This window comes from Anser cygnoides, chromosome 1 (assembly GCF_040182565.1).
Source record: "Anser cygnoides isolate HZ-2024a breed goose chromosome 1, Taihu_goose_T2T_genome, whole genome shotgun sequence".
NCBI lineage: Eukaryota > Metazoa > Chordata > Aves > Anseriformes > Anatidae > Anser > Anser cygnoides.
Genome location: NC_089873.1, coordinates 193,627,129 through 193,653,533, shown reverse-complemented (window position 1 = coordinate 193,653,533; position 26,405 = coordinate 193,627,129). Strand labels below are relative to the sequence as shown.

Here is a 26,405-nt window from a genome sequence, read left to right as displayed (position 1 = left end):
AGGGTTTTCAAATCTCTCTCTTCCAGACTTTCTGCTTTTTCTACCAGCTGTATCGTGGTGTGTGCCTCTGACATCTCTTTGTGGACGTTTGACCTTTAGCTCAGGCTGCTATCTCAGAGGCAATCCTTCCTCCCCAGAAGGAAAGCTCTCCATGCTGTCTGTCACTTGGGGGCTGTGTTGTCATGGGACCTCTGGTTTAAGCCTGTAATCTAGCTGTTGTTTTAGACACAGAGCACACTGTTCTTCTTACAGATAATATGCTCCATCTTAATCGATAATAAACATGTAAATGGTTGGTATTTAGTTATGTGATCCATTAACACATACATCTCATACCTCGTTTTTGATCTCTGTATTTTATAGTAACACTTTTTCTTACGGTTTGAGTAAAAATGATCCTGATCTGTTGATGTGGATTCAGAATCCTCAAGAGTGATTCCGTATTCCTTGGCTTTGACTGTCTGATTTTTTTGCATTTTATAGTTTATGGTTGTAAAAGTAACAGGTTACCAGCCTTTAAATTAAAGTTGGGGGTTACCTGTGAAAGGTATTACCAGTAATATAGATATATATTTTGTTAAAGAGATTTTTAAGGGCTCTCCAGAAAGTGACATCATGGCCAGTTAAACACCTTTGTCCATTCTCCTGTGAGGCTCCTCGTGCTCAGGGAGGTTCCCTGTGTGCATCATTTAAAGCAGGTGCAATCTTGTAATGCAGAGGAAGCAAACTTCAACAAACAAAGCCTACTAAAAAAAACAAACCAGCACCTTTCCCATTACCCTGGGACCCAAACACTCCATCCTCGGGACAAGAGCTAATTCAAGCCATTGTTTATGGTGGTGCTCTTTCCTTGTGTTCTCTTTTTTGTCTCTCTCCATCTGTTGTCCCTTATGTTTAGGTTGTTTGTTCTTTGAACAGACATTCCTATTCTGTGTTTGTACAGTGGCTAGCATAACGTGGTCTGTCACTTTGGCTCCTAGGAACCTATGTTACGAGCTGTAATATATGGGTGTGGTATCAGTGCTTTTTTTCTTCCTTTTTTTTGTAGATAGGGAAGGAAGACCTAGTGTTCTGTTACACCTGAAATCACGGCACAATTTTATTTCACCAAGAATTAATGACTAGTATGTCAACCTGTATATGTTTATGAACTGCTACTAAGCTGGAGGAGTTTACCAGACATCTCCTGAGTTACTAGCCAATATATCTGTGTTCATGGTGGTTATTTAATATTAATTCGGAAGGTAAAGTTTTATTCTGGTAGATGGTTCCTCATTAAGGAAGCCAAATATTATCGAGAAGTTCCTGTAAGATGTCCTCTGCAATACATACCAAAAAAACACAACTATGTGGAGGTGACAGAAAATGGAGAACACAACTAAGAGTTTTTTTTATTATTATTATTTTTTAATTTGTCAGATGCAAGTGTTGGATATATTTTGAAATTATTGTCACTGTGTTTGGCTAGCATTGTGTACACTTCTATCCAAAGAACAGAAACACTGAGATGGTCTGCCTAATATTGTGTGTAGGACCGCAATTATGATCTGAACGAAGGCCAGCATTTTTTAATAATTAAAAAGAACTGGAGAGTTCAGAGAAGACCTACAAGAATGACTTAGGGAGGAGTGGAAAATACGCTTTGTATTAACAGATTTTAGAAATTCGGTCTTTTTCTCAGTTAGGAGAGGATAGGTTAGGGTGTGACTTAATCCTGGTCTGAGACAGACTATGCACCCAAGAGTGTATTAGATAATTGGGTGCTTTTCCTGCCCTCTGCGTTAAAATCTTCATTTCTGAGGGCTGGTTATTGGCTAAGCAACACAAACTCAGGGAACAGTGGGTAGCCTTTCAGCATCTACGATAACGAAGAGTTGGAATAACTGATTGAGGCACCACTCTATCCTTCTTAGGCAAAAGTTTAGAGAGGACTTGAAAAGCTCTCCGTTAAAGTTTGATGGATTTTTTTTTTATTATTTTTAATGAGACTTGGAATATACTTTGTACAGGTCTTCATTCAAGTTACAGGTTTGGACTCAAAATACTGGTTTAGAACAAATGCTATACAATGCATTTTTAATAGGGTTCATTCAAATAAGCATGTATGCTTCTTTGCATGACTGTTTAAGCCACCCTAATTTAGTGCTGTTGTCCTCTTCTGTTTTACCAACAGTGGCCTTTTCTGTCTCTTCTGGGGAATCAGTTCAGCTCCACGAAACCTCGCAATGAAGTTTCTTCTTCAGGGGAGCTGTGTAGTTGTTGCGTTTTATTCTGTTTTTAGTGTTTCAGCTCTCTATCGCTTTAGTCCTCATGAGTGACTGACTGTTGGGACCTGTGATTACCTAGGACAAGCGTGAGAAGGGGAGAAAGTGGGAGAGAGGAGTTGGAAGCCAAGATCACGGCAGTCCTGTCCTAATCTGGATGTGTTTCTTGCCCTGTTCTGGATATGTTTCTTTGTTGTGGAACAGCAACCATGGCAAATATAGTATGCATTTTGTTGTTGTTAAAAATAAGGCTACATTTAACTTCTTAAAACTAGTTGAATTTTTTTTTCCACTCAATATACTGGAGTCTTGACTGCATAATGTAACTTAGAGCCAGTCAGGGAGCACAGCTCTGAAAACTTACCATACTAGCAATGCTGACCATATCCATTCTCGCCTTGGATCCCAGTTCCTATCAACTTTACCTCTGCATCAAACTTGAACTATTTTTTTTTCCTCAACCCTGCTTTTTCACATTGCTTAATGTTAAGATCTTCTTTCCTTTGTAATACTGTGGCTTCATTGGCTGTTTGTCCATAGTCTGCATGGGTTTCCTCGCTATATCTAGCATAGTATTCATATAAGTTCTCAAATTCAGTTTTTCCTTTTTCTGAATTACTAGGTGTGATGAATGCTAATCACTGAAGGTAAATTCTGTTGAAGAAGCTTGTCCATACTCAGCCAACAAATAGTAGGTTGTGAGCTGAACTTGGGTATTTCTCAGGTGAAAAAAATCTGTTCAAGACTACTAGTTGATGTTTTTGCTAAAGAGAAGAGGAAAATTGGTTATCTGTAAACTTCTTCCTTTACAAGCTATATTGAATGGTACTTTTTCCTCCTGAGCACATACAAAAATAAAAATGGATTTAAAAAGCTTTAGTAAAAAATGTTTGTGGGCCCAGGCTCTGAGAAACTGGGCATACCATTAGATGCGATGTTTATCAGTTATCCGTACAGTTATTTGTATCGTGGGCAATACATACACAAGTGTAGATTGTATGCTGGTTTTAAAATAATTATAAACAGGGGAAAAAAAAAAAGAAAAGCGAAGAGGAAGCAGCTTGCAGAGAAGGAGCTGGGAGTCGTGATGGACACTAAGTTGAACATGAGTAATGTGCCCTTGCAGGGATGAACGCAAACAGCATACTGGGCTGAATGAAGCAAGACTATAGCCAGCAGTTTGAAGATAGAGGTTGTTCCACATGGTTTGATACTTGAGGCCACATCTAGAGTGTTCGGTCCAGTTTGGGGTTGACCATAGTATAATAAAGGTAGCGATAGATTGGGATGAGTCCAATGGAGGGCCACCAGGATGCTTCGAGTTGGAGCATGTAACAAATGGGGGCCAAGAGGGATGGGGTGTATTTAGCCATAAGAAGAGAAGGCTAGAGGGACATGTAACTGTCTTCAGCTAGTTAGTGGGAAGGTATAAAGATGAAGGCAGATACCCACTGGTTTGATGGCAGGTAATGGGCACAGGTTGCAACCGGGAAATTGTGAATAGCTAAGATAACAGCACTGGAAGAGGGTGTCCAGACAGGTTGGAAAATTTCTGTAGATACTCCAGACTATGTTGGATATAACCCTAAAAACCTGACTTAACTTCAGATATGGGTCTTGTTTCTAATTTGACACCCTTCTGAGCTGGAGTGAATTCGCTAAGGTGACATCCATCAGCCCCTTTCGAAATCTGCTGTTCTGTAATTCTATTAAACTTGAAGCATTTAAGCGAAGTCTGATATCATTTAGTGACAAAAAATGCTCTCAACTGATAAGCAGTGCTTTATTGGAAGTTATATTGGACATTTATTTTTTTCATAACAAAAAAAATGATGCTGTTAAGGTAAAATCGATAATGTAAATGTGTGAAGCATGGTTTAAAAACTGCTTAAAATCACCTTAAATGTACTAAATTAAAAAAAAATACAGGGAAGGTTAACTTCTTATGAGAATTAACATTGCTCTGTCTATTAAATTGGTCTGTTTCTGAATGCATGGTTTTACAGGATACAGTAATCTACTAGATCTCACCCTTTTACAGCTGAGATTTCTTTTCCTGTTTCCTGTCCCTGGTTGTTTTTTCAGGTTTCAGTGGTTTATACGTGACTGATTGTACCCCCAATTCCTTTTAATGTTACGAACTTGGCCAACTTCAATGTTTTTATAAATGACTTGGATGCAGGACTCGAATGCTTACTAAGCAAGTTTGTGGACAACACTAAACTGGGAGGAGCTGTTGACTCCCTCAAGGGGAGAGAAGCCTTGCAGAGAGATCTCAACAAATTAGAGGGCTGGGCAATCACCAGCAATATGGAGTTTAAACAAGAGCAAGAGCCAGACTCTGCGCCTAGGAAGGAGCAACCCTAGCTATATATACAGACTGGGGGACGAGAGGCTGGAGAGCAGCCTTCTGGCAAGGGATTTGGGGGTTCTCGTTGATAAGTTGAACGAGGGCCAGCCTTGATGGCCAGGAGGGCCAACTGTACCCTGGGGTGCATCAGGCACAGCACTGCTAGTCGGTCAAGGGAAGGGATTGTCCCGTTCTGCTCTGCGCTGGCGTGGCCTCACCTCAAGTACTATGTGCAGTTCTGGGCACCACAGTATAAGAAGGACATAAAACTATCAGAGTGCCCAAAGGAGGGCTACAAAGATGGTGAAGGGTCTGGAGGACAATACATATGAGGAGTGGCTGAAATCACTTGGTTTGTTTAGCCTAGAAAAGAGGAGGCTGTAGGGAGACTGTACCTCATATATAATACATAGAAATAGATTATTACTTTGAACCTTTTCTCATTAGTATCTATATTAATTTAAATCTCTAGCATTTGCTGTAATGACTCTGTTACCCGAGTATTATATAATGTTACCTGAGTACTTCCAACTCTGCTTCCTCAAACCTGTAATAATTAAATGGTGTGTTAAAGGGATTATACACTTTGTGTATTACCATCTCAATTTAAATTTTAAAATGCTAGGAAAAGCTGGGGACTTAACAGATTTAAATTCTGGATTAATAATCTTTATTTGGTACCTGTGGAGCAAGTGTGAGGCTTGTTTTTGAAATGAGTGCTGTAACCCACGGATGCTTAGTAATCAGTAGCCTATATTCCACGTCCTAGTCTGGACATCTAAATAATTTTACTAATTTTGGTCTGTTTCTGATCTAGCCATTGAGTATGTATTTTTTCCCAACTAGATTATGTGTACTTTTAAAATTAATTTATGTCAATTGACATGGTACACTTCTACTTTTCTTTTGTGTGTATTGTGCTTGTCCTTTGCTATTTCTGTATCTTTAGTGTTTCTCTTCTCTTACTGTAACGTTCCCTTTGACTTAGGTCATCTTTCAAGTCTGTTGCTGTGGTCTAGTGTTACCGACTTTCTTGGAAATAGATATGTATTTGAATGTAAGTAGTAGATAAGCATTTAGATAAACCTTCTTTTGTGGGTCCTTGGTTTCTTTGTCTTGTTTCACCTTTCTATTCCATTTATAACAATGTATATCCTCAAGTAGCATGTTGCTGCTTGAGTAGTAGAGAGAGAATTTATTGTCTGCCACATTACAGATAATGGCTTTTAAGGCTAGAAGCAGTACTGGGTTCTTGCTGTTCAGCACCTTTTCAAGATTAAACAGGTATGAAATACATTGAGTGTGTGTGGGGTACATGTCAGTATGGCTGTCCTAAAGCTTCTACACTGTCAACATTATGATTTTGATTTGCCATGAATAGCTGTGCCAAGTGCTGCTTATTCCCCTGTGAGTAATCTTGAAAATGCGAGGTGCTTGGTGTGGATACTCTTCCATTCAAGATTGATGTTGAATAGAATCAAGTTTGAGATTGATCCTGAATTTTGATGCTGTTCATGCATACGAGGGAGCAATTCTCAGCACTGGTTGATAAGTGAGACCAAAAGAAGAGGCTGTGTTAAATAAAGGTATTCAGATGTTCCTGGAAGTGTCAGATGGAAACCAGATGTCAGCATTCACATGTGAAGTTGATGGCTGCAGTACAGTTAAGATATTCAGGAGGTACTGAAGCTTGCGTGTTCCTACCTGTCACTTCTCAGTAAGCTTTAGTTTGTGTTTAAATACTTTCTCCTCTGAATAAAAACAACTTACTGATTCAGCTGCTTCAAAATGATTCTTTCACTGCATAGCTCTTGCCATCTTACTGTTTTTAGTTGCTGTCTCTGCTGGAATGCAGGTCTTTGCATGCATATGCTTTTCTCCTCAATTTCTTGAAACGTGTGACAAACATGTTTTGGATGCTATATAATGAATTTTAGTACGTGAGTTTCTTACAGATTTGAAAATCTGGGGAAAAAAATGGAATTTTAGGCAGCTCCAAACCTACTGGAAAATAAATTCTTCTGGAATATTATCCTTAGGCTGAAGTAATGAGATCTTAGGCTTTTATAATGATGATACTTGGACTGTAGGCTTGTAAATCTAATCTGTCAAAACTGAGTATCCTGTCCTTGAAAATTCTTACCTGTGGTTGAGAAACAGCAACATGAACACATTGATGGGTTACTGTAAAATGTTGTTCGGACTCTTGGTTAATCTTTATAACTAACTTGAATAATATTTTAAGACAGACTCTTGTTTTACTTTGATGTTGTGTATATTTGCACTTGAGTTTAGCTCAAAGTACGCAAGTATGTTGAACTCCGTAGCATGATTTGTGTGTTAAGCTGGTTGACTAATTAAATAGTCATCGTGGCCTCAAAGTAGTGTGTTAGGTTTGCCTACAAATTTCCAATCCCCTACTGATTGTGATCAGTAGATACACATGTTTTAATTTAGTATTCACTCATTTCATTGTCAAATGGCACGTGCATTTTGGAGCAAGCGTGTTTTACTCAGTATGGGACGTGTTTGCTGTCAGAGTCATGCAGTTGTGGCTTTCAATTTCCTCTCACTATCCTATCCACTGAAGTGGTCTTGACCAACCTTGTTACAGTCTGGCACAGCTGCTAGTGTTGTGCAGAGAATTTGTTTTGGGGAACTGATGTGGCTGGAAAGGACTTTTGGAAGAAAGTCTTTGTTAGCTGTATCAGCTTTTGTCTGGTTAAGAATGTGGTAGCATCATGAAATGAGCCTGTGAACCTAATCACCAGGTGGACCTTCAGTAATGTTACAGCTTTTGGTAAGGTCAAACCTGTAAAAGTTGACAGTAACTCAGGGCCACCATGTATGAGGCATATCTTTGCCTAATATGCTAGGATTGTTGGCTAGATACCCCTCAGGAAGGATATAAGGAGAAAACATAAAAGTGCTGAATGTTTATAGTAAGGCTGTTCCACAGAAATGATCTTATTGTGTGGTTGTCTGCGGTAACGGAGCTCTATATCCCATGACTCAGAAGGGCCTTTCAACCCTCCCCAACATGGGTTTCTGCTCACATAGGTAGCTGGCTGTCCATACACACTATATTTTATTCACTACATAAATTGAGACTGGTCTGCAGTAGCAGCATTCAGATTTAGCTTACAGCTGGTTTAAATTGCAACCTTTTAAAGTATATTGGATTACTTCTGCTCTTCTAGTGCTTTCAGTCTTTCTCTGTGGGTATGGTTGGGCTATTACACTCTCTTGATTGCAGTGTAAAACAGCCACTTAAAAGTGACTTTTAATTGGAATGGTTTACTTTATTTTGGGGTGACTGGTGGCACACATTTGGTCAGCCGGGGAGGTTCAGTTGATGGTTCATACCATGGTGTGTAGGTTGCATCTATTTGTGTAGGGGATATAATGGTCCTGAGTTATAGCAAGAAGTTACAGCATGCTGCTAAGCTAGTGAAACAGCTTCTTCGTAGCTGTATACAGTCCTCACAATAGACTGAGGTTTTGATAATTAGACTTATAAAAAGTCAAGGTAATGAAAAGTGAATTTCTGTGGTGTTGTGGTTGGAAGGAAGGGTATGAACTCCAGGAAGTAGCTGAGTTGAGGAATTCAAATGAAGTTATGGTCAAAGAAACATCAAGGTAAGGAATTAATCAGTAGAACCATACAGCATCACAGAACATTGAGATGTGTTCAGATTAGTCTTGTAGCTCCTTATTTTGCTTAAATATTGATTTTTTTTTTTTTCTTCCCCTCCCCTAAAGTCAACCTAACAGCCATAGGCCAAAATTCAGATGTGGATAAGTGGTTAAGACTTCCATGAGGCTAGTGACATCTCCTGTACATCTAATAATGATGTTATTCCTCTACTAGGTTAAAGTAATTACTATATTAGGTTAGTAGACAGTTCGGTAATCTGGTTGCAGCAGCAAGGATAGAAACTTGGCAGTTAAAGCACAATTTTTCTGCAGGTGTGTTCTCTTGATTTTCAGCATCTGGCTGGCTAAGTACTTCTGTAGTTGCCTTTCAACTACTGTGTTTAATGGTCATCAGTGTATTTATTTCCAGGTTTGCCCAATCCTTATTTTAACTGGTTGCGTTTCTGGCCTCTAGCATTCTGTCATGGCGGTTCTCACAGTTGAGGGTTAAAAAAAACAACACAACTTTCCGGCACAATAGATTATTAAATCTACATAATTATTTCACAGGGTGTCTTTGTGTATAATGAGACACTGGGCATAGCTCTCTATTTATCTTCTGCATTTTTTTTTTCCCCCTGAGTTATCTTCCTTTGTTTGTGTCTTCCAAAAAGAAAACCTTTCTTTAGTATAAATTCTTCAGCATCTCACCTGTTTTTCTGTTTCTCTGATAAGGGGGTGACCTGAAAATCTCATAATTTAAAAAACAAACAAAAAACACCTCCCACCCCCAACCATAGTTCACCAGCATCTTCCTTATAGCGACAGATATCTTCTGTATTGTTGATTCTTTGTTTAGAAAGTCTTAACATACTTGGTTTTTCCTCTTTGGTCATTGATGGTTGAGTAGATTTGATTGAAAGAGTGGATCTTTGACTTCCAGTTCAGAGGAATCACTGTGTATGTTATCCTTTTCTCCCTGTTCACTGTCATGTTTTTGTCACAAGTGAATTTTGCCTATCGCACTGTCTGATCGTTCAGCACTGTGATACTCTTCTGCTTTCAGATACTGTGAATAATTTTGCATGATTAGGAAAATGTCCCTGTGGTAGTCTCCATCTCTTATGGTTGATTTATGAATGTTGACCTGTATTATTTTATTTTGGGACCCCATTAATAACTCCTCTTTATTGAGATAACAGCAAGCAATACATAATACTTCTTTCTCTTCAAATAATTGCAAATCCTCGTGAGGACCCTATCTTGAATCTAATTATGGATAATTTCTACTGCAGTCTTTAGTGAGAAATGTGTTTGAATGTCTTTGGAAATCTTGAGTGCTGTATACTGGTTTAATTAGGCTTGGTCAATGAGCATGTGAACCCTGCAGAAGACCTCTACAGTAGTCCTGTGAGATGTTAAATTCCTCTTGCAAAATCCCTGTTAATTCTTTCCCCTTACATTGTTTTTTTCCTTAGTGTATTTATTCAGCCGTAGTTTCCATCAGTCTGTCTAGTGATGGATATAGGACTGTAATCTGTAATTATCTGGGTAATTATCACCTTCTGTTTAAGTAATTGGTTGCAGATATGTAAATACAAAATTGCTGACTGTCTTTAGAAGTCGTAAGTGTATGTCATGCGGCCCTAGTGATTTGTTCTAAAATTCTCTTCTGTTACCACTTTGATAGGATGTCTTTCCTCTGACTTGACCCCTAGAAAGAGAGCTTTGATGTAGTCTTCCCTGATCTTTTCCTTCCTGAACATCAGTGCTAACACCTTATTCTGTGTTTTCTGCTGTGGTTCAGGTTTCTCAGGTACTCTTCTTATTTTGGAAAATTGTACTGTTGTATAAGAATAGATATGTTAGTCAAACCTTTGCTCTGACGTAGCTCAGTGGCCTGTCTTAAGCCATGCGTAGCAAAAGGTAAAGAATAGGATAAGCATGTGTGAGACTTCCCTCCTAGTACAATTACAGCATCTTTTTATCTCAGAGACTTTTTGATAGTAGTCCTTATGGTTTTGGGTGTCATTTTAGGTTGGTTGTGTACTTAATATGGTGAGTTTTTAAATAGCCTTCATGCTGTCAAAAAGCTTTTTGTTCTTCTAGCTGCACCATTTCATTTCCTTCTACCGGGTTCCTCATACTTAGGCTGTTCTTTCTTTTTGAAGATAAGCGGTGAAGTGACAAATTATTTTTTCATTCCTTTGGGAGCTTAAATGTGCTGCTCAGATAATTGCATCTTGACCATGTTGCATGGCGCAGAATTACCAAGTGGTGTTTTTGTTTTTGTTGGTCTCCTAGTTGGTTGCAGTTGGCTGCATTGCATCTCCATTTCTGGTTTTTGTCTGCCCTCTTCCCATAGTCTATGCAACAGCACTTGAATTCTTCTGTTTGCTGCATGTCTGGCTTTTGCAGTCTCTCTTGCGCCTGTTATCTCATGCGTGCTGTCAAGTGGAAGTGATTGATATTATAGCATTAATATGCTGTTTCTTCTATTTTGGGTATAGAATGTAAATGTTAGCACAGTACCTGTTGAGGTAAATAATTTAGTTAAGGTACTGTGCTTTCTTGACAGAAAGTAGTACTCTTTCACAGGGGCAAATCAATCATTCTGTTGTTCCTGTGGCGTTTGTACCCTGGTATAGTGCTACCCCTAGGATTTTATTCATTCATTCAGCATTGAAGATCTCTTAGTTACATGCTCTCTTTTCCTTACAAAGTTTAGAAGCCTAGAAAGGAAAAAATTTATTTTACCTTTCTAGGCTTCAAACCTTTTATATGGAAGCACTTGCACATGCTGGTCTTGGTTTGGGTGTCTGTTTCAAGTGCCCTGCTTTGATTTTGTTTTGGTGGGGTTTCAGCGATTCCTTTTGATTGCCATGACTTTGATCCAGGGCTGCATAACCATGACTGTGTTCTTCCATACCTGTCACCTGCATCCCAGGTGTTATTAATGGCACCCAGGAAAGGCCTTTAAACTCCAGATTTTGTTTAGTTAATCACTTTTAGGTATACCCTCCCGCCATTCCAAAATTTCTTCAATTTCTAATAAATTTAAAACTATTTTATTATTCAGCTGTGGAATTAAGACTTGGCTTATGAAGCATTGCCTGGCTGGCTGTCTTAAAAGCTGTCATATCTGTCACTTCTTTCTAGAGAAATGCCCAAATTTTGCCTTTTTATTTCTTCAGCAATTAAGTCTTGAATGTAGCCATGGGATTGTAATTTATTTCAGCATGAACACTTTTTATACGTGAGTGATGTAATCTAATGTAAAAGGAGGGCATGCAAAGCCTGGCTCAGGAAGGGCTGGTGTGTATCGGTAGTGGCCATGTTTCCATCCAGCTGTAATTGTGGGGCCTGTGTGCTGCCACAAAGCCTTGAGCTCGCTGCACAGCAGAACTGAACGTACGTTGCCTGCAGACTAGGCCTCACCAGTCTCCGTTATTTTTTTTTATTTTTATTTTTTATTCTTCTCTCTAGGGTCTAAAAAATTCATCCAGTGATCAGTCTAATGAATCTTAGAGGTTTTAGCTATTGTGCTTCTACAGTAGCAGCGGGAGATGCTTAACAAGTTACGAAGTGTGGAGTTTTTCCTATTTTCCCATTCTAAGTCTATACTTTTCACCTGGTAGATTATTACTTTTTTGGTATTTTTCATTTAGAAATAATTGACCACAACATTGCCTGTGTAGTCACTGAGTTTCTCCTCAATATTGGCATTTATAGAGCACTAGCTATCTCACTTTGCAAGTTTTTTAAAACTTTTTTTTTTTTCTTTCTGAGTCTTGCAGAGTTAGAAGCTGATATTTGTGAGGAAATACGTGCAGGTATTACTGTCCACTAACAACTAAGCACACAAGTTTTTCTTACTTTTATGTCATACCTATGTCATACCATACTATTGTACAGGTCACAAAACCCTTTAAAGATCCTGTGTGGAAAAAACGAGTATGTTTAGGCAAAAAAGATATCTTTCAGGCTATGTTATAATACATGGACTTAGCTTTGCAGTGTATTATGTGCAAATCTACCTTTTTACTGAGCATCTGTAAAAATAGGAATAGCAAAGGTTTGAGTCAGACCTGAGGTATAGTCTTGGCATATTCTCATTTCCTCCTTGCTCCCATCTGTTCAGGTATATGTACAACTTTATTGAAAGCTTTATATGCTTGATATGCTTTTCTCCTTGTTGAGAAAGAAAATATATGAAATAAAACTGGGAAACTTTAAGAATCAATGAACTGAATACATGCTTTTCAGCAAAAGCTGAAATGTAGGGAAATCTAACTTTTGAATTATTCAGCCCTAGAGGGAGAAAATGATAGGTAAAAGAGAATATTGGATTAAATTAATCTTCAGTGTAACTGACTGATTTCCAGGGAGGTACAAGCCAACTGCGTTGATATTTTTTTTTGTAAGAAAACTCTTCATTCCAATTGGATGTTACCTTTATTACAGTTCAAATGCTCTTACACAATGGCATTTGGCTGTAAGGCGAACATATGAAGGAATTAAAAGGTGGTTGCCTCTCTTCTAGGATTAATCTGGTTCACAGCTTTGCTGTTTGGATTCTGCTTTGCCAGCTTCAGTTAATGGACATGGGGGCTTGAATAATGTTGTACATGCTTAGAAGAATTTTTGTGCTTTATTCCCTTAGGCCTCTTTGCTTTCTGGGGATTTTAAGGGCTGTCCTCAAACAGTATACAAGTTGATACTGTATTGTAAAAATGCTGCCAAGCTTGGTAAACCTAATGACTGTTGCAAAACCTGGGGAATAAATACAGTCTCGAGCTATGAACATTTTCAGTCCCTTGTGAATGGTCATATGTGTTAATATAAGCTATGGATGCCTGAACTTGTGCTCAGTATTACCGCAGTGTGTATATACAATTTGAAAATGATTAGCAATGTAGGGTTTGTGTTGCACTGTAAGATTGATTTGCAGTATGCATTCTGTAATTTTCCTTTTGCCATGTCTGAATTTTAATGTTGTATATTCTGCTACAGGCATTGGGAAAGCTGATACCATAAAAAGCAAAGAAACTTATCAGTTCTTTTGTCAATAGCTTGGTTTACTTGAACCATTTATTTCTTTTATGTTCTATTACAGATAGACTTTTTAATTCTAGTGTTTGATTATGTAATTGCAGCTATGTCTGTCTGTCTCTTAACAGACATTGTACTTTTTTCATATACCTATAAAGCATTGAACAAAAGATTCTGGAAACGTGGCGTCATAGACTGGAAAATGTAGAATAAATAGTTCTGTTGCTGCTTTACTCATGGCAATATATGTCTAGACTAACATTCTCTATTGGCGTGGAATAACAGTGCTAAAAGTCAGGTTTGAAGTTAAACCGCAAATTCAGCTTAATGAACAGAGTTGGTACAGGAGGTCTGAGATGCAGAAACTGTTTGAGGTATCTAATGTTTGTTTCAACCCTGTTTCAGAAAACTGATTTTACAGAAGGCAGCAAGTTGATACAAGAAGAGCAGGTTCCCCACAGGAAAGGAAATAAAAGGTCTTGGAGCAATTTATTAAGGTAAAGAGATTGCAGTGGATTTCTGGATGGGTAAGTATTGATGAGTGGGATATTTCAACTTCCTCTATACACCTTCCTTTTATAAAGGATTTATAAAAAATGCGTGGAAAGCTTCTTCTAGCTTTTCACAAAAGCACAGTGATAGCATGCGTTAGTGTATACTCTCAGACATACCCCATCATGTTATTTTCGTGTGTTTCTTGTATATATTAAGATCACCTTGGTATACACATATTACTAACTTTTTTTAGTACAAAGTTTTTTTTACAGAGATATTAATTCCTTTAACACTACTTACTTATTTGGAATTACAGGTACAGAAATTAAATATCCAGGTTGCCTTTTATCAGTTTTGAATTGATGGTAAAATAGACAATTATAAACAGGAGATTCCCCAGACTGAACGATCACTAAATGCAAACAGAAACCCATGAGCAAGGTAGCTGTTGGGAGGGAGCCTGAAGAAACATTGCTTGCTGTTAGAGAGAAAGGAGATAAAAGCTGTTGAAAGCTGCAGTGGGACTTGAGGTAGTAAGTCAGGACCTCAGATGAGCCACATCTGATAGTGGCTAGAAATGAGTAGTTGCTGTGCACCCTCAGTAATGTATCTATTCTCATTGCGTGCACCAGTTCCATATCTGTTTTCCTTTTCTGCCCGTTACACTGAGGCCATGTAAGGAGCTCTGGCTGTATGGCGGTGGGGAAACATCAGTTGAATTTCAAAGTTATTAATATGCAAAATGATTTTGCTTCTGCTTTTTTTTCTTTTTATTGGCTAGGTGCTTGTTTGTGTGTTCATCTGGCTTCCGTCTTTTATTGTATAAATCTGTTGTAACTTTGTAACATTTCTAATAGCAGCAAAATATAATAGGAATTCAAATTTTCTTTCTGCTTGTCTAGATCTTGATCTTGTTTTGCAATCTAGCAAAAATAGTGTTACGGGATCACTGTGTATATATGTGGGTGGAAGGAGTCCCTTAGGAGAGGGACTGAGAAATGAAGATTTTATAATAGATACCAACAGAAATTCAGTTTCTGGTGTGTGTGTATTTTGTGTTAAACATAACGTGTAGCTGTTAGTGGGAAATACTAGGAATGGCAGTATCTCTTGCTAGTACAGGATTAGAAAGTTAATGAATGTTAAGGTACTCAGAAGAGTATAGATAAACTTTTTGTGTGTGTGTGTGATCCCATATAGGAAGAAAACAGAGTAAAAGCTGAAACTATTAATTCTGTAGTTTTTTTTGGAACTGTTACTGGAAAGTTATATCTTCCTCTGAAGCTGGGTATGTTTTGTCTTGTTTTGTTTTTCCTCAAACAGCAGATCTGGAATGGATGCAAGTTCTCTGGGAGGATTAGAACTGTCTGAACATACTCCTGGTCTACTAGGGAATACCGCCATGGCAGCTGGTCTTGCAAATGTAGGAAATACATTTGGAGGTCCACCTAGTTCTTTAGTTTCTAGACCTAGTAAATTCCAAAACTCGCCTATAGAAGATGATGATGATGTAGTTTTTATTGAACCTATCCAACCGCCTCAAAATTCTACATCACTGATAACAGAACAAAGGAACGCTGCATTTACATCATCCAAAAATGATGAACTTCAAGGGGAAGATTGCAAAATGCTTCCTCCTCCAAAAGACTTAAATTCACAAAAGGGGAGCATAAGTGAAACTATTATTATTGATGATGAAGAAGATATTGAAACAAATCAAGGACAAGAGAAGAATGCTTCCAGTTTTAATGAGCGAAGACTTCCAGAGTGTAAAAATAGAACCAACGATATGGATTTCTCAGCTTCCAGTTTTTCAAGAAGTAAGGTAAATTCAGGAATAGGTGGTAGTGGTATAACCACAGAACCAGACTCTGAAATTCAGATTGCTAATGTTACCACATTAGAAACACGTGCTGTGAGCTCTGTGAGTGATGGTCATTTAGAAAATACTGAAGGGCGTGACATGAACTTAATGATTACACATGTAACATCACTGCAGAATGCCAACTTGGGAGATGTTTCTAACGGACTGCAGTCAAGTAATTTTGGTGTTAATATGCAAACATACACCCCATCTTTAACTTCACAGACCAAGACTGGTGTAGGACCTTTCAATCCTGGTAGAATGAGTGTGGCTGGAGATGTATTTCAAAATGGAGAATCTGTGACTCATCATAATCCTGGTAAGTTACAATTCTGATTATTTTCTTAAAATGTGAAAATACATAATAGAATGTTTTGATTTTTTTTGGCAATTGAACTGCTTTAGTTTATTAATTTAATTCTCATAATTCTCATGGAAGATCTTGGTTCTCTTCATTCCTATGACAGCCTTATCTGTGACTCTAGAATAAAACACGCTTGATAACATGATATGTTGCATAAGTACAATATCCCAGTTTAGCAGGTAGTGATGCTTTTAGATGTCTTGAGACGTAAATATTTTTATCTAAAGAGCAAAGCTTTCTTTATGACTTCAGTGTATCCCTTTAATTCGCACAAAAAAGGTAAGTGTATCTATGTAACTTTTATACCTTTTTGTGTGGTTCTATAACTAGTATAATGCATCAAAATTATTTAAATAAGGTTTATTTTACAGATCTGTTGTTGTGCCATCTGAATATAATTTGACATGCAAAAAAATTAATTTGAAAGTCTGATCTTAAGTCAAAAGTAGTTAACTGTCATAATGCATTCCATACTGAGCAGTTCTCAGTATTTACAGTGCTTAACAAAATGGGATACAACTTGTAGACTTGCATATTCCTGCAGTAAGTTATACGCACATCATAAATGCTATTTTGTCAGCTGTGATAATATGCATTTGTCTTAAACACATTTATGAGTTGGCTGGTTTTGTTCTGTATCTCTGTAAATTACAGTATATTGTCTCGTGTTTTAGCGAGTAAACAGGTCTTGCTAAAAATAGCATAGGGCAGTTGTGAATTGTTTTCTTGAATTGCTATTCTATAGAATTTAAGCTTTCAAGTTTGAGCTTTTAACTTAAAATCTTACAAGTTTGTATACTGATACTCCGCTGCCCCATTGGGATAGAAGTGGGAGTGAGGAGGGAGAATTACCACTTTTGCAAAAGATTTGGCTTCAGACTAGTTAGGGTCATTTTAAAAGGAAAATTTAAAACAATTAAAATCCAGATGCAATAGGCACTTATTAACTCACAATTTCTTAACTTGCTAATATGCTGATTAAAACATATGGACTTTCTGCCTACTTTTCAGGAAATATTTAAGTAGTATAGTTCTTCAGTTTGGTGATACATCACCAAATACACTTTTGCAAAAGCGTTAATATCTTCTGTGTTGTACTATGGAAATGCCAGTATTGAAACTAAATCTTTAAATCAGATGTTATATTGTGTTCTTTTTTGTTGTATTCATCTTAAACTTAACTTCAAGATTTGACTTTTGAAGTTGAAATTTGGGAAACATTTGTGGTCTGGATGTCTCACTGAATAACTTAGAAATTCATCTTTTAAAACTAATACTCTCACTATTGATAGTTGATTCCTCAGACATGGAGTACGATTATTGTGCCACCACAGATGGTCAAGTAGTTGTGGATGAGAACTTAAAAGTTTTTGTAGTTTTTGTTACCTTAAAATAGTGTTGTCGGGGAAGTGCTTATGAAGAAAATTAGCATGTACCTTTCCTGAGAAAGGGTATGAGCAATTTATTTCAAGGTGTACAAATGCAGGATTTTATTTCCTATGCCTGTGGTCTCTGGTCTCTGTATGTGAATGTTTATAAAGAGCAGTAGGCTCAAAAGGAGACAGGAAGGGCTGGCACAAGTAAAAAGGAAGGAGAAAAATGCAACGCGAGAGAGAAATGAGAAAAATGACCAGGAACATGGAAAAAAAGGAGGAGAGAAGAGGGAAGACAGCTATAGTGGGAGTGGCTTTTATTCAAGAAAAAGCCTGGAAAATGGTAGGTTTGGGTCATTTACAGTTTTTATGTACTTATAGACATGTACAGGAAAGATTTTCAAGATACGTATTTCAATTTTCTTTTTTTTTCCCCAGAAGTTGCCTTCTTTTCTTCTAGGGACTGTGCGTGTGCTTGTCAGCAGAAGTATCAATGTCTGCAAATCCTTGAAGGGAGGGTGGGGAGAGGACAGAGCCAGGCTCTGCTCAGCGGTGCCCAGTGCCAGGACAGGAGGCCATGGGCACAGCCGGGCACCCAGGAGGCTCCCTCTGAGCACCAGGCAGCACTTCTGTGCTGGGCGGGTGACGGAGCCCTGGCACAGGCTGCCCAGAGAGGCTGTGGGGTCTCCTCCTTGGGGATCTCCAAAAGCCGCCTGGACGTGGTCCTGGGCAGCCTGCTCTGGGTGTCCCTGCTTGAGCAGGAGGTTTGGACTAGATGGATTCCTGAGGTCTCTTCCAACCTCAGCCATTCTGTGATCCTGTGATTTTTTTTTTTAATTTTTTTTGCTTCCTGTATGGAGGATTTGAAGTCTTGAAGATGAAAACCAAGAGCATTATTTTTCCTGATCCTTATTAACAAAGGAACAAGGACATGTGTTATCTACATGTTAGAAAAATAGTAGATCAAATCTGTTGCTAGTGAGGCTCCTCAAAAATCTGCTGTGTGTGGTGACAAATGCATTATAGGTTGTTTGGAAGATTTCTTCTGGATTAGTGTTAGTCTGTTTCCCTGAGCGAAGTGCCTCACCTATGTGGGAAGAGGTAGGTAAATAACAGCGAACTTTGTGTCCCACACGTTAATTCAAAACCCAATGTCCCCAGTAAGCACTATAGTATCTATTTCATGTGCTTTTAGGATGAAATTTAGTTTCTCTGAATGGAATCCAGTTCTTGTGCATCAAAACTGCTCTAAGAGCAGAACCAACACAGTAAATTGACGGCTGCAATTTAGAATTGTCCTTATCTGAACCAGGTGATTAATGCAGAGGTAGTTGAGTATGTTTCAAGAGCTGCATACCTCTACAAAGCTTTATAACCACCTTCCCCTTCACCCCTGCCCCAAGTTGTGCTGATAGTTTCTTCAGCTTCGTTAAATAAATAAATAAAAATTTAAAGGCATCGTTTCACTGAGCCTTTTTTTTCTTTCAAGATGGCTCTACAGATGAATGTATTGGGTGTGAGTGAGGGTAAGGAATAATTTCATAGCAGTTTAAAGCAGGAACAAATGAAAAAGAATGGGAACACCCCGAACAGCCATTATAGTTAAGAAATTGAACATGAAACTGTATGGTCTCATAAATGTGACCATTAGAGGAGAGAGTTGCAGATAGAAACCTGAAGGATGAAGACATAAGGGCAGTGGGGCATGGAAACTGATCAGGAATCAGCTAAGGAAGTGTGACACTTCTCAGTTCAAGGACATGAAAGACAGATTTTAGAGGTCTTTTGTAGAGCATGCAAAGTGGAGGAGGAAACATGGTTAAAATGAAATGTGAGGAAAAGTCACAAGATAAAAATGTTATGAATGAAGGTGTGATATGGAAAAAGTAAAAAAAAAAAAAAAAAATAAAAAAAAGGAAAAGCAATAAGATACATGTTCTTGTGACATGTTTGTGGAAGGAGGAATGCAACAAGATGTCAACTAGGGGAGGCCTTTTGAAGCGTAAGATAATAAGCAAATACTAAAATCATCTTAAAGAGGTACTAGGAAATCATGATAAAAGTTTCAAACCCAAATGAGCCTAGCGAGTATATATTTTGGTGAGTGGAAGTTGAGTGCTTAACTAGAACTACAAGCACATGTAATTTTACAGCACATGCTGCATGTTTCTTATAGAGGAGATACAAACTGTGCTCCCACTTGAAACCTCTTTCTACGAGGAGGATCTGAAAATATTTTGTGGTATTAAGGTGCTGTCAGGATATAAACAGCTGTCTGAGGTAGTTCACATAACAGTATAGAAAAATTTGAAGAGGGCACTCGGGTGGATTTTAACTTGAGCACTGTGCTAACATAACTTAGATAGTCAGTGTAGAGACTTGTGCTTTAAAAAGTAAACATGTTTAATGGTTTAAAGAAGAATGTGTTTTGTTCTGTTTCCTTTCTCTCTTCTCCCCACCTATTTGTTTCCAGCCCTTCTCTTTACCCTCAAGCATTGCAACAAGTTGATTTCCAACTTGTATTACGTGTCTGAGAAATAGGACATCCTTGACAGCTGCCAAGTCACAATGGGAAATGATTTTCACTTGCTGAAGAATGTTTGTTTGTTGCTGTAACAAGAGTTCTTGAAAATTTGTCACAAATTTTTTTTAAAGCTTTGCAGTAAAATAATAAAACCCTTTATGAAAAAAAATATTTAAAAAAATACCTTCTCCTCATACAATTTAATGAATGATTATAAACTGAGATAATGTCCCTTAATTACAAGTTATGGGCAGTTACTAGAGTCTGTAGGTTAAGGTTTTGTTGTGTGAAGTTTTAGGATTTGAAATAATTTTTATTTGATTGTTAATGCTAGTTTAATAACATTGCGGGAACATACTGAAGTAGGATATTAAAGTAGCTACTGCAGTAGGACATTAAAGGCTTCAGACTTTTTATTTAGCTACATTTATTTACAGTAAATTCAGTATAAACTTAAAAATAGTAGCACAAGTACTACCAAATACAGTTGTAGCTGTGCAGGTGAAATGGTAAGCAGAAGTGAGATACTATTGTAAGTGTTTGGAATAACAGGCTTGAAAGGTAAGTCCCAAGTGCTTTGATGGTACTTGGGGTAACTGATACATGCTTTTGGAAACGTGTGTAAATGGTTTGTTGTAGTGGAAAGAAGTTCCTATTCAGGTTTTCTTTCATACTTACATAATATATCATTATTGGCATCCTTCAGAAGCTCAAAGTTCCTGAATTGTGGTGATAATTGTTTAAAATGAAAGTTTACATTCCAAGAAAAAGCCTAGAAATTCAATTTTATTGAAGGGCAGTATTGTTTGTTTTCTTTTTTGTTAGAACTGTATTTTCTGGTCCAAACCAGGTTATTGAACATGTAATTTAACAGAAGCATGTGATGTTTCTAGGTGCATTTTTTTTTTTTTCAATAGCAAATTTTACTTAAGTTCTTGTTATGCAAATTGTTCTGCAAAATGTTGTGCTATAAAAGGTTGGCTAAAAGTGACATAGTTACATAGTAGTCTATTGTACAAAAATGCAAGTAGAGGGCTAGTCAAGTCTGGAACACAAGGACATGGAATTGTGAATGTTATGGAGACTCATTTTTAGGTGTGTTGATTTCTTTTGAGGAAGACTTGAAACAGTCATGACTTTGCCATCTTGTAGATTAAATGGTACTCACTGCATTGAGAAGGTTAAAAACAAACTCCTGCAATAACCAGTGACATAGATGCAGATCCCAGATGTGGACCCACCCTGCTTGGCTTTGACTGCAGTACAGTTCTCTTGTCTGGAGACTAGACTAAAAGACTAATGGGGGGAACCCCAAATCAGGGATTTATTACTGAGGCTAAACACATCAATTGCTAAAAGCTTGCTTTAGAACAAAATAACTAATGAAATTCCTAACGTTTCATGGTTTTATAGATACATTTGAGAAGTTTGTATCTCAAACATTGGTTTTGAAATTCTGTGTTCTCTGTTGGTCTCTCTTTTTAATTGCAGTTGGTAATTGCAGTTTTGTTTGTCTGGAGATACAATTATCAGTTTGCAAACACAGTGCAAGTGAATTGAGGTCTGCAAAACTTGTCTCAAGGTGTAGAATGGGACCATCCTGAGACTTAATTGATGTTGTGAAGCTTTCTGCAACAGTGGAGAGTGGTACAATGAAACTGCATTTTATTGTAAACCTCAGATTCTAAAATACCATCTATTTTCTGTTGTCAGTTCCAATAAAAAAAATAATCTATGGATATTATTCTCTATATATGTACATGTTTGTTCACTTAACCTTTTTTTTTTTTTTACCTGAAGATTCTTGGATATCCCAGTCAGCTTCATTCCCTAGGAATCAGAAGCAACCAGGTGTGGATTCTTTGTCACCAGTAGCATCACTTCCTAAACAGATTTTCCAGCCTTCTGCTCAGCAGCAGCCTTCTAAACAGGTTAAAGTCACATGTGCAAACTGCAAAAAGCCTTTACAAAAGGGACAGACTGCGTATCAGCGGAAAGGATCAGCTCACCTTTTTTGTTCTACTACCTGCCTCTCATCATTCTCACACAAACCCACTCCAAAGAAACTTTGTGTTATGTGCAGAAAGTAAGGGATTTTTTTATTTTGTTTCATATTAGCAGCTAAATCCAGTAATACTTGAGATTCTCATGCATTTATGAGAATTGCTCTATTAATGATATAAAATCTGTCTATTGAAGTGCTTTATATAGTGTCAGTTTAATGTTTGGAAATGAATTCACTGTGTACACTGTAACAAAATAAGTCTATCAGTGTTCAAGTTCAGACTAGGGCAGATATTCTATGAAAGGTAAACACTAAAAATTGCAGATTTTTTATAAGACAAGGTGTCTAGTTATATCCCATGCCAAGATACATTCCTTAGATACAATATTTATCATTAAAAGAGTGGACCTTGTGTTACATAAAAAGCTTTCATTTTGATAGCAAAAGATAGAAAATCAGGAGATATAAAATGGGGTAGGAACTAAAAGCAGCTGGAGCTTATGGGAGTTCTTCCACTGTTTGTAGTGTGTAGGGAAGAGGTGCTTTGGGCTTGTCCCATAGAATAGGTGCAACTATGGCAACATTTGAAGTTGAAAATAACTTGAGCAGGTAGTAGAAGAGTGACAAGCATACTTTTAGGAGGGTTACTCTAAATTATTGGATAGGTTTGACTTGCAATTTTTCATTATTTCCAAAACTTAAAATTGCCAAAGAAATATCTCCATAATTTTACTCTTGTAATGTTAGGTGTACAAACTAGCCGTGCTATCTTGTTCTTTCAGTGTACTGATAACTGAGGTATTTGTACTTTCTTGTGTATTTTTTTCTTTCAGAAAAGTCCCTCAGTCTAGTATACCCTGCACTGACACTGATTAAATGGTGAATTCTTACTGAACTTAAAAAAGGCTTGCACTAAAGAATGCCTTTATGCCTTTATTAATATATGTTTTAGAGAGGATTATTTCTGCTTAATCACAGATTTAAACTAGTAAAAGTTTTACATTAATATGCAATGAATTGGTTGAATGGCTTGTATCCAGATCTCCCTCTTTTTTTCTTTCTCTTGAGATCAGTAAAATTAAACTATAGAAAGTATTTATATCCTGCATCTTCTTATCTTGGTACACTGTAAATACCTCAGATTTAACATTTTAGCTCTTTTAAAACACACACAAAAGCTCAAATTCTCTCAACCCTTACCTCTACAGTGCTAGTTAAGAGCACTCTGTACTCTTTCTGTTGGTTTGTACATGTTTGTACACCTATTTCTTTTTTTAGAAGTGATCTGGCATGGTAAATATTCCACTAGCTGTATCATATATAAAGATGAAGATTAATATTTTTTTTCCTGACTGAAATCTTGAAAGCTCATGGCTAAATTAATGCTCTCTTGCAACTGATTCTTCGGATGTACTTGTTAGTGGATACGTACAAATGAAAATGATGAGAAAGTATCTTATTTCTAGCTTCTTTGCATTTAAATTAGTTTGTATAGTGTTTGATTTCTAGACAACATCTGTGAAGTCATCTTCAGACAATTTTAGAGGTGATGTTGATCTTCACTCTTCCATTAGCATTCAGCTGCTCATTCAATCACACTTAGATGGAAGATGGAACATGAACTAAATGGTTCCTCAGTAGTATGGCTTTATTATGAAGGCCAATCTTATCCAGCTTTTTTGCTTTATTGCTGAGTTTTTGCTACCTCATTGTAGCAAACCAGGTACTCTGTTCTGAATTTGCATTTATGTTCTTTTCCTACTAATGCAGAAATGGTATTGTCAGGTTGCAGTTTAGTGAAAGAATATGGAACTCTAGCAAAATGTAGGAGATGTTGAATGTAGACTGGAGCAATGATAGTAGTTGATATGTCACAGGTGACTTTCAGAGGTAATGCTCAATTTTATCTTCAAATACATAGATTAAGTGGAGAAGGTGAAGCTTAAGATAACTTGAAGAAAAAATAGATATATAGATACGCACCCTCATCAGAAATAAAACTTCTACATCTTTTATTGTAAATCTTTTTAAATAACACTACAGAAATAAAACCTTTGAAACTAGATAAATAGCGTAGGAATGTTAGTAAGAAGAAAAGTGTAAGAAATGCATTCTCCTTAGTGTTTATAAAACTCAAATTTTATTGACTTTGTTACTTCTTTTTGACCTCAGACTCCTACGCTTTGAAAGTTACAAGTGTTTGTAAGTCCTTATGGAATCCAGCCAGAAACTGAAAGCTGCTCGGGGCAGGAGCTCTGGCTTTGGTTTGCAGATCAGAAGTGATAGCAGTCCCAAACCTAAATCCCTTCTATCTTGCCAAAAGGCAAGCCAAAATCTGCTGACTTTCCTTTGATGGGAGGCAGGCTTGCAAATGTTAATAATATACAGGGGTGGTACAAGTTTATTTTTGTAGAGCCATCAAATGATTTGGTTTGGAAGGAACCTTAAAGACCACCCAGTTCCAACCCCCTGCCATGGGCAGGGACACCTCCCAGCAGCCCAGGTTGCCCAAAGCCCCATCCAGCCTGGCCTTGAACACCTCCAGGCATGGGGCATCCACAGCTTCTCTGGGCAGCCTGTGCCAGGGCCTCAGCACCCTCTGAGTGAAGAATTTCCTCCTAACCTCTAATCTAACTCCCCTCTTTTAGTTTAAAACCATTCTCCATTTCCTATCACCACACTCCCTGACAAAGAGTCCCTCCCCAGCTTTCCTGTAGGCCCGCTTTCAAGGGGATCTGTCTAGGGACCATACAGCATATTTCCACTCATCCTAGTTTCAGAGTTCCTATGTATGAGTGTCTGGGAGATGTCTTTTCCAGTTGATGATCAATCATAATATCAGTGAAGAGCTAGACTTGACCAAACAGTTTTACATTTATTCTGTCTAATAGCACTTCCTGGATGTTGACTATTTATTTATTTACTTAATAGGCAGATGGGTAGACTTCTTCTGTTTCTTCTCCTTCCTGCTTTTAATTTATGGCCTACGATAGTTTGGGATTGAGCAAAGCTACCAGTGAGATTGTCTTCAGATTTGGGAGACCTGAATCAAGGGCTGACTGAATGTGGTGTTAGCTACCTTCAGTTTGCTCTGTGCGCAGCACACAGTTGAAGATCAAAGAAGTTTAGAATTAACTTTAGTGGAAAAAGTGCAGCTAGAAGAGGATTTGTTCTACTTCAGATTAATTTTATTGGTTGTTACTTCTCTGGTTTTATGCATTAGGTTGGTGCAGCTTCGTGGGCAGCTGTGTTAACTGTTAAGGTGCTTTGGAACTTTAATGGTGTTAACATTTAAAAATAATGATAAAACTAGGTTTTATAGTGGTATAGTTTTAATAATTTTGATTACATTTATAAATGTAAGTATGAGAAAACAACCTTCTCTATTCCCTTCATTCTATGCTGAGATTAATACAGGCAATGGTGAAGTTCTCATATGCAAATAAAGACCATTTCTCATCTTTTACTGTAGCTCTGAATTTCTTGTATGAAATTTAAGAATAGCTTTTGCGTGAAGTTGCCAAAGAGCTAGTTTAAATTCACCATATTCATTTTTGGTTTAAGATTAGGTACCAGTTGTGGCAAGCTCAGTGATGCATTAGTTACCTAGTTCTAGAATAACGTAATAAGGAAAAAAATAACACCCGGTGGGGGGTGGAGGGGAATATGTTTTTACATAGGAAACATTGTATTTGGAGTGCTGACATTAGTCATAGAAAAATTTATTAAACTTAGTGTTTGACATGTGACTAACAATTATACACCCACAAAGCTGTTTTGAAATATGAAATACAAGCATTTGAAGGAAGAATGCATGTTACAAGCTGTAAAGTGTTCTTGTTTAAATACATATAATTATACACATACATTCTAGACGTTTTTTTCTATTTCAGAGATATAACAACAATGAAAGGTACCATTGTTGCTCAAGTTGATTCAAGTGAGTCTTTCCAGGAGTTTTGCAGTACATCCTGTCTATCATTCTATGAAGATAAACAAAATCCCTCGAAAGGAGCTTTGAATAAATCAAGATGCACTATCTGTGGTAAACTAACTGAGGTCTGGTTGATTTTGTTGTTCCCGTCTTGTTCTCAGTAATGAAAATAGCCAGAATAATCTTGGTTTACAAATATTCTAAGAGAACTGGAAAAAAAGGAAACTTGAAACGATTCAGCATTTTATATACACTGAGATAGGCTTAATATACATGAAGAGCAAATAAAGAAATAATTTGAGAGAAAAATTACTCTTGTTGACTTTATTGGACTTTTAAGAAAGTGCCTTTGCTGATATTTTTGTACCTACTGTCAACAATTTTATTGAGCATTGCCTCTTGTAATTATAACATGGATCTCCCTAGCAGAATTGTCATTAAAAAGTCACGATTTACAGAATTAGTTTTTACTGTATGTATTGAGATACTACACAAACGTTTTGAGATACATACCGTATACTTCATTCTAAATTCTCATTAATGT

The 26,405-nt window shown here is 37.3% G+C and overlaps 1 protein-coding gene across 13 annotated transcripts in view; it reads left to right on the top strand.

Annotated features, from left to right (window-relative positions):
- Nucleotides 1–26,405, top strand: part of ZMYM2 (zinc finger MYM-type containing 2) — a 92,198-nt gene that overhangs the window by 6,101 nt on the left and 59,692 nt on the right. For 4 of the 13 annotated variants that reach the window (XM_066989789.1, XM_066989790.1, XM_066989792.1 and 1 more), the window contains 4 exons: nucleotides 13,708–13,799; nucleotides 15,121–15,980; nucleotides 21,723–22,008; nucleotides 25,821–25,986. In XM_066989789.1, coding sequence (XP_066845890.1) covers nucleotides 15,131–15,980; nucleotides 21,723–22,008; nucleotides 25,821–25,986 — 1,302 coding nt within the window. In that variant the 5' untranslated portion in view covers nucleotides 13,708–13,799; nucleotides 15,121–15,130. Of the gene's footprint in view, nucleotides 1–13,707; nucleotides 13,830–15,120; nucleotides 15,981–21,722; nucleotides 22,009–25,820; nucleotides 25,987–26,405 lie in introns of all 13 variants that reach the window. The other 9 variants (XM_066989784.1, XM_066989786.1, XM_048047000.2 and 6 more) reach the window with 4 other exon arrangements.